General features: G+C 35.6%; 1 protein-coding gene across 10 annotated transcripts; it reads left to right on the top strand.

Moving 5' to 3' along the window:
* The first annotated feature begins 2,679 nt into the window (after nt 1-2,679).
* im:7151449 (complement decay-accelerating factor) lies at nt 2,680-10,980 on the top strand. 10 transcript variants are annotated; one of them, XM_017408540.3, is made up of 13 exons: nt 2,693-3,000; nt 3,714-3,899; nt 4,004-4,103; nt 4,795-4,865; nt 5,070-5,252; nt 7,462-7,539; nt 7,693-7,791; nt 7,949-8,026; nt 9,034-9,072; nt 9,158-9,199; nt 9,299-9,356; nt 9,976-10,051; nt 10,277-10,980. In XM_017408540.3, the coding sequence occupies exons 1-12, from the start codon at nt 2,916-2,918 to the stop codon at nt 10,031-10,033; spliced, it is 1,077 nt and encodes a 358-aa protein (XP_017264029.1). In that variant the 5' UTR covers nt 2,693-2,915; the 3' UTR covers nt 10,034-10,051; nt 10,277-10,980. The 10 variants fall into 10 exon arrangements, with proteins under 10 accessions (XP_037831357.1, XP_037831353.1, XP_037831359.1 ...); XM_037975425.1 differs by having other exon boundaries at nt 2,681-3,000; nt 7,696-7,791; nt 9,976-10,980; XM_037975424.1 differs by having other exon boundaries at nt 2,689-3,000; nt 9,976-10,980.
* Nucleotides 10,981-11,885: the final 905 nt, after the last annotated feature.

Raw genomic sequence — 11,885 nt, 5'->3', positions numbered from 1 at the left:
TTTTTTGTTTTTGGTTTTGTAGGAACTTTATTTTGCTTTTTTTAAATTAAACATGAAAGCTGATGACTCAAACATCTTAATTATGTCAGTAGCCTATTTTTTAATATAAACTTAGGAATGTGATTCATCTTTTAGGTTGGTATTGTTAAATAATTCTAGCTTTTTATTTAGTAAAACTTTAAAAGATTTGGATTTAATGAAACATTTTTTGATGTGTTAAAAAAAAATGCATCAATTTTTTTAACAAATTCCTCCTTTTCAAAGTTTTGTGTTGAATTATTGTGACCAAGACTTATTCCAGTGATTTATACTTTTCAATATTCCAAAAGCAACAAACACACTGAGTGTAAATATACAAAAATTAAATAGTATAAGTGATGATTTTTTGTGAAGGCTTTAATCAAAAACAATCTAAAATGATTTGTTATACTCTGTGAAGTTAAAACATTGCTTCATAAGTGTGATTTTTATATGTTCTGAGTGTGTGTGTGGGGGGGTGGGTGTTATTTTAAATTTTTAAATACAGGATGGATACTGCTGCACTGAATCACTTGCAGTCTTTGATGCAGTTCATCTGATTCAACTCTAGATGATGCTGACTTTCAGTGAAGTGTTCAGTCATCGTCTTACCAAAGGTTTTAATGAACCACAGGACAATTTTTAAGGAAACTTTCAGAAAGTATTCATTGGAAGTATATCTACAACTGATTAATGTTTCAAGTCAACCTGATTCAAGATAGCTGCCACAGTGAACTGACCTTAAAACCCCAAATGGCTATAATTCAGTCAATTTTACAGCTATTGACCTCAAATTTGGTGTAGCACTGGCCTAGAGTCATTCACCAGACATACTTCAAGTTCTCATCATAACTGAAATAACCACAGTGCTGCTCAAGGTTTTGTTTCTTGTTTTTCTGTTTTTCCAGAGAAGAGATGCAGGAGATTGGTAAACACTGATTATATAAATTCTTTCCCTGCTTGAAATGTGGGTTTCTGGGGAAAAAGAAATAAATCCTCCAAGTGGGTCCATACAGTAAAGTTTGTTATTAAGTCAAAGCATCCATGAGATAAAATTAAGTATTAACTAAGTTAATTAAGTATTAACTAATTTAATTAGGTATTAGCTTTGCCCTTTATATCAAATTGTTGGTGTGTCTGGAAACCAGGTGAAATATGCAGCTGTGATATTCAAACTTTGAAAGACATTTTCCGACGTGAGGAGAAACAGATGCATTCTTGTTGGCTGCTGAGAAGGGAGGCGTCCTGATCGTTTCCTTGGACAGGCTGTTGAAAGAGATAAGGAAAGCTGGCTGTGCCACAAGTTAGCCAGCACCCACTGCTGCGAGTATTTTCTTTTTATCTCCCTAAAACTGAAGAGGCACACTACATATTTCACAGGTCATATTTTTTTTCACTTTTTTTTTTTTTTAAATCAAGTGCTGTTTTACTTTTCTACTTTCAAACCAGCCTTCATTCTGCTTTAAATATTACATTTTTGTGAAGTGTTTTGCCTCAACAAAAATGTACGAAATTAGCTCCAGATATGGTGTTTTGTCCTCGCTTTGGAACAAAAAAATAATTCACCAGACTGTTGATACAGGCCACAAAACTCTTTGTTGCTCTTCAGGTCTGAAGGTTTCTCTGACAACGGTGGGTGGAGGAAAGAAAAGGCCCCGACAACCCGCTTGTCGTTGAAAATGTGTATTGGATTCTTTGGAATTTAGTCATGTGTGTTTGTGTGTGTGTGGTATGTGTGGGTGTGTGTGTGTCTGTGAGGCAATGAGGCACAACCCCTTTTGGAAAGAGGGGAAGAAAAAGAGTAGCCTGTATCCACAACAATGTCCTGAGCCACAGACAATGACTCAGATTCTTAAAAGTGGTTTAAAAGCAATGGGAACTATCTGAATCCTTAAGTTGCTTTTATTGATTTAATGATGACAGTAATAATATTTATCTTGTTAATTCCACACACATATAGTGACCACACGCCCTATAATAAATTTAACATCAGGTTACACCCATAAGATTTCCACATTTGTTGCCTTTGTGAACATTTCTCTGCCTCTTCCGGATGGAGCCACAATGAGAGTAATTAATCATTTCTCTGTTTAATCATTTAATCAACACTCATTTTTTAGCATTTTATAGAGTGGTATAACAGACGTCAAAACTTTACACCCATTTTTTTTTTGACCACGAGTCAAATTGGACGCTAAAACTTAGGCTTTAGAGAAACAATTTCCGGACGTGCCTTTCAAAATAAGATAAACACGACTCGCGTTTTAACATGCACAAGGAACAGAAAAAAAATAAAACAGTAAGTACAAAAAAATGTAAAAAAAAAAAAAAAAAAAAAAAAAAAAAAAAAAAAAAAAAAAAAAAAAAAAAAAAAAAGAAGAAATAATTGAAATTCAGACTACAAAAATATCACTAAACTGTGTAAAGCATACAATCTTTCAGTATTCCTATTTTATATTGAATCTAGTCTGAACTGACTTTATGAAGCGATGATTGCGTTAAATCTTGACTTTGAGGCAGCCTCCCATCCTGAGCAGCGCAGAGGAGACAGCAGAAAAGAACGACTCAGAAGTGCTCTATTTTTAATCGTTCTTGATGTTTTAATGTACTAACTGTGTGCCTGATCAGGAATCAGTGTGTTGGAGAAATTACCCAGCAGCTCCACAGTGGCTCTGCTGATGATGGGCACTTAAGAGCGTTCGTGTGTGCTTTTATTTTGAAATCAATATCCTTCTGCGCTTGTTTTTATTTCTCGCTTGACTCGAAGAGGACGGACCTGTAGGTCTCGTGTGGCTTGTCAGTGGAGATAAGTCGAGCAGCGGGTACAGTTTCGGAGCTTTTCAGTGTCTGACACCGTCCGGATCCGGATCCGATCGTCTCTCTGTCTGCAGCTCGTCATGGAGGTTTTATTACCGGACACCCGAGGGCAGCGAAAACTCAAGTCCCTGCTCTTCATCTCCCTCTTTGTCGGGAACATAGCAGGTCAGCAAATTAAAGATGATGGTGTTTATTCTGGCAGATCTGCAGACATCCAAACATTTTAATAGCTTCCTCTGAAACCATTTGTCTAACTTAGAAAATTAAATTGTATTCCCTTTTTTCAAATCAGTTGTTATTTTTACTAGAATAATTTGAATAAATATATTACAGACTTGGATCAGTTTGTTTGAAACTTTTTCGTTAAAAAAAGAAAAACCCACAAAAGTTACTGAAATAACTTGAAACTGATAAAAGTTGCTAATAAGATATAAATAAAATGGTACAAGTCAGCTAATGAAAATCAGTCATTGGGTTTGAATTTTGGTTCAACAGATTTTTTTTTTTTTTTTTAAAGCAACTAATAAAAGTGGTTGGGACAAAAAGGATGGGACTCATAGAAACATCTGAAAACAGTTTGAACACAGGGACATGTTAAACTAAGGTGTGTCCTGTAAACAGCACCACAGGTGTCCTCAATTTGTAATCAGTCAGGGTAAAAAAGGGTGTAGTCACAGGGCTGTTTGGTATCATGGTGTTTATCCCACTGAACACAGAACGAAAATCATTATTGTGGGTTTTTCTTCCTTTAACAAAAAAGTGAAATCAAATTTGAATATACTCCAAATATCTCTACAATCTAGTTTTTTTTAAAATTGTTTTTCAGATGATTACATTGTTAACAGCTTCTTTTTAATTGGGACATTTTTCTCCCCCAGCTGACTGTTCAAAACCTTTAGGTTTGGATAACATGGTCCCGACCTCTGAAACACTTCTAAAGAATGATTTCCCCAATGGTTCTGAGGTCACTTTTGAGTGTGGAAATGGATATAACAAAGACGGCGGCTCTGGGACTTCAAAATGCCTTAATGAGATATGGACTGAACCAGATCTCATCTGCAAGAGTGAGTTTTATTTCATTTGTCACAAACAGTAGCTCCTCAGGCAGACATGACGGTTGACCGTCAGTGAAGTTCTGTGCTGATGTCTGTTCATCTTTATGTTTCAGAGATGGACTGTGGTCAGCCTGAAGCACTGGCAAATATGCGTTTTAATATCCCTGCTGGTACTCTGTTTGGCAGTACAATTTTCGTATTTTGTGATGGAGGGTGAGTGTGAATGAACGCTTTCAAATTCCATTCCTGTTTGCTCGAATATTGTCTGAAAATCGAGTCGGTACACCTCAATATGGAGCAGCTCCCGTAAACCAGTGGCATTGTTCATTCCCATATCAAAATATGCTTTTCTTGCTGTAATCGCAGCCATGAGCTGACAGAGAACTGCAAGAAACATGACTTCACACTGGAATTTTAAACACTGAACAAGCTCTAACTCTGCTCTGTTTGAAAGTCAGATATACGTAATTGTTGCCAAATGTTACTTCATGTTTTAACAGCCTAAAAATGCTACACTTAGGGTGAGCTTCTTCTGGCCTACACTGCAAGATTCTATCTTCAGAGTTGAGATGAATATTATTCCTTCCCAAGGCGAAGGCAGACTGTTGTGTTCTTGCTCATGTCTGTGTTTGTATCTGTCAAGTTAAAAGAATATCTCATGAACCATTCGACACATTTTAATGAAGCTTGCATAAAGTAATCATTGGATGTACATCTACAACTGATTAACATTTGGGGTCAAGCTGATTGAAGATCTGGTGTGGTAGGAGCTGAGACTGATCCCCAACATGAACAAACTGAGCAAAACCTTGTTTAAAATGTTGCCATTATCTTTATAGTTATATTATCAAATATTCTGTTTATAACAATAAAAATAGTCTTGCTTTACTTGGTCTTTTTACAGTTACCAGATCGCAGGATTAAACTACAAGCAGTGCATTTCTTCAGGGTGGTTTGGAAATGCTCTATGTGAGAGTAAGTGTCTCTCAGTTTTATGTTTTGTTTTATTTTGTTGGAGTCAAGTAAAAATGTTGTTTGTATTATATTAAAAACAGCTTGTGTTTTTGTGCTCTTTTGTATCCCCAACCGAGCTGTAGTTAAAAGCATAGCAGCAGTGTGGGATTCATCCAAAGATTTAAAATGAGTGTAATTCTTTTTTGTTTTCTCCAAATTTCTTAGTTGTTTCATGTGAAAAACCTTCTCAAGTGCCCAACGGCAGAAACTCTTGGAAAGTTGAGGAAAATCCAAAGTACAAAGAAGTTATACATTACAGCTGTGATGACGGATACACCCTCAGTGGTCCAAGCAGCATCACGTGCAGCAGCAACGGACAATACAGCTCTCAACCTCCTGAATGCATAGGTAAGCCTTTATTTACTGCTACTTTTTCCTGAAGATTGAATAAAAAAGAAACTGAGTTTTACAAAGTTTAATGTGCTGTTTTGCAAAAAGTTATTGAGTTTATTTTGCATGTTCTAAGAGCAGAAAGTAAGCTTTTTTTAATTTCATTCATTTATTTAATACTATTTTCAGTAAATACTGTAGGTTATTTTTAAACCATGTAATAAGATGAAGTCCAGTCTTTCATTTCACTGCTTTATGTTCCATCCTGAAAGAAAATCTAACTTCATCAGTAACATTGGTCAGTTCCTTTGTAGGAAAGTTTTGTTAGTTAATACAGTTGATCACACAAGGGCTCAGAATAGTAACATACCACAAAATGTAATATGACATTGTTGAGTCCTTCATGTTGCTTAATGGAGTCATTTTAATGATAAACATTGGCTAAAACTACAGCATTCATTAAAAACATGTTTTGTTTTTGTTTACTTGCACTAAACAGAATTTGGTTATGAGCGTTAGACGTGAACTGAGATATTATTTGATATACTAATCCTTTGTGTTCCTAAAATCATATTGTGCAGTTACAAAACACACTCCCTGCATACTAACAAACTCAAAAACACAATGTTGTGTAAATACAAACCTGAGTGTCATGTTCAGTGGAGCAGCTGCTCTCCCATTCTTTTAAAGTGGGGATGAAAACATGTTTTGTTCCCCAATATTTGACTTAAAAACATGCCACTCTCAGCAATGAGACAAAAGCAGGTAGTGTTTATTGATCTAATTTTACTTTCTTAGTTACAAACTAAAAAGTTACCGTTAAAAATAACTGCTCCATTCTTCGTCCCCCTCCCTCAGCTTTGAGTTGGTTCAGTCCAACTAGCGAGCAGCTGAGTCGCCAAATCAAGAATGCTGAATCATTTTTAAAGTGTTTAAAATGAGCTGTAGCTTCAGACAGAATAAAGTACAAACATTTAGTAATATCACAAGATATCCACAAGTTCATAAACAGTGGGAATAGAATTCATTTTGTTTTTGTTTTTTTCCAAATTTTCTTCTCTTTTATTAACATAGTTCTAATGTTAGTTTAGACAAACCTGCCATGACTTTAACAGAGACGTGTTTCTGGGACAGCTGAGCTGTTCCTGATGGACTTTGCCATCAGAAATAAAACGAAGTCACGCAGCTCTGTTCTCCATGACTGGGAGAACATGCATGGACACATGTTCCTTTTGCAGCAGACATCGTTCAGCAGTAAAACCAGCAGAACAAACATGATGATCTTTATGAAATGAAGTGGGCGGAGCTCCACTTGGGTTGCTAGGTGAGGGGCTGGGCTCGGCTTGAGGTTGCTAGGTAACGAGGATTGTGATGCAACAATTCTGAGGTTTCTGAAACGGGTCGTTTTGCAGACACCAGAAAACATTTACTTATTGTCAAAAAAGGAAAAATGATTTTTTTTTTGCACTTGGACTGTTTCTAGAAGCAGTAGTTACCCAAATGGAAATACAAAAACATGCAAAAAATGAATTTTGCATAATAAGTCCCCTTTAAATGCTTTTCCTTGAATCCACAGAATGTGCGTCTTAATATAAACACAAAAGGCAAATGTTATCAAAAAGGTTGTCAAAGTGGTGGCTGCCATGTTTAGCCTAACTGAAACATGCAAAATACCAGCTGCAGCTTGACACATTTTTAGAAGTAAAAAAGAAACTTTGATAGGACTTTGCTGTTTATTTTAAAACATGTATAATGTTATTCTGTTGAAGACGGAGCACAAAGTGTTCTGAAGGCATTGTCTTGGTTTTACTAGAGAAACTTGACACTAAAACACAGCTTGCACATTTTAACACCAACATTTTTCTATTCATAACTGCATCTGTGCTAATCCTGTGTGGTTTGTATCACTCACTCCACCCTTGACCACCTAAACGTGATGACTAAGTTGACTTCCCCAAAAAAGTTGGTCAAAAGTCAAATCTATCATTCACTACCACAATGTTTGAGTACTGAATATCAGCAATGGGATGAAAAAGAAATGAAGAATTTCTCCTCCCATTTTTTTCTGCATAATGAGAAGTAAATGAGGATGCATGTGCATGATGCATGACCGTCACAGCACATTCTGCATGCCAGGTTTTATGCATGCCCCACCTGTAGTTTCATTAAGGCCTAATGAACTGTAAATTTTTAACTCTGATAAATGTAGCAGTGTTGTTATTCATAGGTGTGACAACAGAAGATAAAGTCACAAAAATGGTAACAACAGTTACAACATCAGCTGCTCCTACATCAACAGGACCAGGTATATAAAGGCAAACAAATCTGAAAACAAATTGAGAAATTGATTGAAAATGTCTTGTGATAAATACGTTTTTTTTTCTCTCGCTACAAACACTCATTTTTTTAAGCATGTGACACCATTTTTTGACAACAATGGTTATGTTCTATATCACAGCAGCACTCTCTTCTGCCACTTCATCCACCATATCTGCAACTCACAAAGACACAGCTGTCATTACCAGTTCACCTGCAGCTGTCTCAACGTCAGAACAAGGTACAGATCCGTGTCCATCAGAAACCTGTAGATACATTATGCTCAAGCAGAACTTTATCACATGCATGCTGCTTGCAGGTTGCTATGAAGTTACACCAGCTTTTTTCATCTTTTTTAAATGCAAAAAAAGAATTTTCTTGATCACTTTGTTTGAAAGGTGCCAGATACTTATGGCCAGCTGAGGAAAAAGCTGCTACAACCAGTGTAACGTCACAATTATTGTCTTCATCCGAAGGTATCCAAACATTTCTTTAAAAAAACCTTCTGGAACTTTTCTTTTTGTCATTTTTCTTTTGTTTTACATTTTTATTTTAGGGAAAAAATATTCATAAATAAAGTAAAATATTTTCAAAAGTATTAAAGTTGCAAAAACCAAAATTTGTAACACCCATCTTATGAATGAGCCCAGAGTGTTAATGTATAAATGGCTAAAATAGCACAAAGTATGCAGAATTAAGTAGATCGTGGACAATATACAAGGGCGGGGGGACAGGAAACAGTCATGTGAATTCTAAATTAGCGTTCATACAATGATGGGGTTATTGTGGACATCACAGCAATAAATACAGAAGTATTGCATAAAAGACAAAAATACATTTATTCTGAGAATAAACTTCAGTGTGCAGCTAAAACTACACCAACAGACAGGTGGTACAGACTATTATATCTGCTTTTAGGTCTTTTTATTTAATGTTTAACCACATTCTTACCCCTTTAACATCTAAGAACTAATATATATATATATGAATGTGCTTTTTCATTCAGTTTGTTGAGTACATTTTTTGTTTGAGTCACAGGAAATTTGAAACACACAGACTCAACACATCCTATAATTAAACAAACAACTTCCTGTTTTTTGTTTGCTTGTTTTTGTCCTGATGGCTTGTCCTTAGCTAACAGTAGAGTTCTGTAGTTTCATATGAAAGTGTTTTCAATCAGAGTATTCTCTGAAGTATCAAACTGTTCCTTTTAACCGCAGTAAAAACGGCACTAAGCCTGCTTTTCTGATTGGTTTCAGGTTTAATAAGACATATTTTATAAATGTCAGATTGTACTGGAACCGAGCTCAAATATGACACTGTAAATACAAGCACATGTATGGATTATGATTTAAAGTAGAAAGAAAGTTTCTTTTTTAATGAATGTTATGTGGTAATGATGTTCCTGATGAAGACTGATTCAGTCCTGTTTTATTGTACTTTAAATTGTTTGATCACTAATGATACTGTTTTATCCTTGCAGATGAGGATATTGAGACTTTAAGCACTAACAAGAATAATGGTGAGTCGTTGTGTTCGTGACTGAAGATGGTTAAAGTGTTGGTTGTGCATTTTCACTAACTCTACTGCGCTGTTATTTTTTACAGGAGCTGTAGCTCTTCCACTTACCGTGGCATTGGTCTCAGTAGGTAATGTCTGATTTTTTTCCTTTTGGAATTTCTATAAATCAGTTTTGTGGTTGAAATTCAAACTGTGTGTATATAAAAATGCTTTATCTTTATTTGTAGCTGCAGTTGCAACAGTAGTTGCGTTGTTTTTATACAAATTTCAACTGAGGAGGAAAGGGTAAGAAACTGATTGTTGCATGCTTTAAAGAGTTTATGATTCTGCTGCTTAAGTCAGAGCATGAACGCACAGTCCAACTGGTTGCATGTTAGACTCCATTTCTGACAGCAAATCTTGCACTGAAGCAACAAATTCACTGAAAACTCTTCAGTTTCAGGTTATCCACTGAGTTTTAGTTTTTGGGTCACTACAGAAAGTTAGATGATCTGTTCTGGTCAACAAAACTTTATTGTTTTGAAGAAATGAAGTGAAAGTATTTTAAAAAAACAAAAGCATTTAAAACGACGCTGGTGAATTTTGTGATTCCCATTTTAGTTCTTTATCTGAGCAAGTTTGAGTTAAAGAATGACATCTTTATTAATATTCAACTAAACTATTCTGATTCAGGCAGATGATACATTTAAACATAACTGTCTCATTAACTTTATTATAATAACCAACAAGCTTTTCATATTGCTTAAATTCAAGGTTTTAAAACAAAACTAGTTGAAATTTTACTGACTGATGCTTAACTTTCTGATTTGCTCACAGCGCTGTTTGGTAAACTACTAAACCTTTAACAGCAAATTAACAGAACTCAGTAATTCTCAAACAAATTCCTTATTTCATGACACCATAGCTCGTATGACACCAGAGAAGACCTGAAGCCGGAGTTATTACACTTCCAAAACCTTTAAATTGCCTTCCTCATTCAGGTATCCATCATTTCATCATTTGTTACCAAAATCATCAAAAATACCAAAGAAACATGTTTACTCTTTCTGTTTGTCTTCAGTTTACTTCTTACTTTTTGAGCAGAAATGTCACTTATTTTACTTGTAGTGAAGCCAAAATAAAAATGCTGTCAGTTTTCAAATGTAACCACTTTGCAAATGAAACTCAAATGCAACTTTTTTCATATAATTTCCTGTCCCAACCAGCTGGGCAGTTGGAGCAGCGCCAGTCTGATAAAGCTGCCATCACCAGAGAAGAAGAACAAAGTGCCTTTCAAATCCACGCAGGAAACAAGAAACAAGTTATCGTTGCACTTTGTATAAAAGACACGCAAACCTGCTGAATAATATATAATTTAAGAAGACATGTCAAAGTCTAATAATTAAAAGCACTTTTTGTATATTTTATATTGATTTGCTAGCAGAAATGTGTAAATATGTGATGTATTTTGTATGCAGTATTTATGTCCTAAACTTAACTAAACTTTTTGAAATTGTTGTTTTGTAAAAGTTTTATTTTGAAAATGTTTTAGTTAATATTTTTTTATTTAGATATCTTTGGGTTTTTCTGTTCTGTGCAGGTTTATCAGGGCAGAAACATAAGAGAAGTTATTGAAGAAGCACACAATGGGCTTGTTTCAGTTTGCAGACGGCACTGGTGGCTCAGAAAGATACAATCTGGTGCTCGCCTTCTGAGTTTCTGTTCATGATTGTCTATTGTTTTGGCTTTCTTTGAGTAACTCTGCAAAACAGTTGGACGTCTTTCATGTGAAAAGAATCTGAAGGTTTCTATTATCTTTTAATGAAGCGACTAGAAGCCCAGTTTCTATAAAGAATGTGAGGGAATTTCAAAACCAAGGATGGAAAAAAATGTTTTTCACCATAAATAAAAACACTTTTGTATTCTAAAACTTGTGTATGTGTATTAAACAAAACATTTACAACATTCATACAAAATATAAAAATGAATGTTGAGTAAAAAGCTGAGCAATTTTTAAAAGAATCTTCCGTCGCCTTTCCTGCCTAAATCTTCATTTAAGATCATCTCTTGTTGAGGAATAATAGAGTTGTAACCTTGAAAATAACTAGATCGTACAATACTGCGAGATGTCACGCTCAAAGTATCTGTTGTGAATGAGACTCAGCTACTACCAAATCCAATTTTAGCTCAATATTTACAATTGTCAGAATGAAAGCCATGTATGTATTGTAATCTTACATCAGGTTAACTCCTTGTAGAAGTCCATGCAGTGATAATGTTCTCCATGAAGAGATATTTTGGTTACAGATACACAAACACAGGCAGGAACATTATCACCTTCTGCAGAGAGCGATAACTAAACGCCCCACTCTTAAAAACAGAGGTTTTTATTCTGCAGGAGAAAACCTGAATGATTGCATTCACTGTCCAAACAGAACAGGATCAAACCACCGTCCCATCGAGGGCGTGGGCCTCAGCAGAGCAAAGCTGCGGAACAAAATGTGTTGACACTGCTTCATTGTACCCCGGGCTCCGCTCCTGACAGAGGTTAATTTGTTAGTTTGGGGGGGGTTCTTGAGTCTGAACCACTTACAAATTTTCTCAAAGATTTTTGCCTAAAAAGATGCTTTAGCTGTGTAAAAGCATGGGAACCAACAGGACATGCAGTGATTAGCTATTTATCTTAGTTATGGAGAGCGACAGTTAATTACCAGAGAGGAGGCAGTTGCTGTTTTTCTCCAAAGAAGTCATCCACCATCCTTCACTGTCAGCCCTCTCCTCTAATGATGGAGATCACTGGACCCATTCAGGGTAAAACTGTAAGGATCGAGTCTG

Source organism: Kryptolebias marmoratus, linkage group LG4 (genome assembly GCF_001649575.2).
Source record: "Kryptolebias marmoratus isolate JLee-2015 linkage group LG4, ASM164957v2, whole genome shotgun sequence".
NCBI lineage: Eukaryota > Metazoa > Chordata > Actinopteri > Cyprinodontiformes > Rivulidae > Kryptolebias > Kryptolebias marmoratus.
The sequence above is the reverse complement of the archived record's forward strand: the minus strand, read 5'-3'. Positions and strand labels throughout refer to the sequence as shown.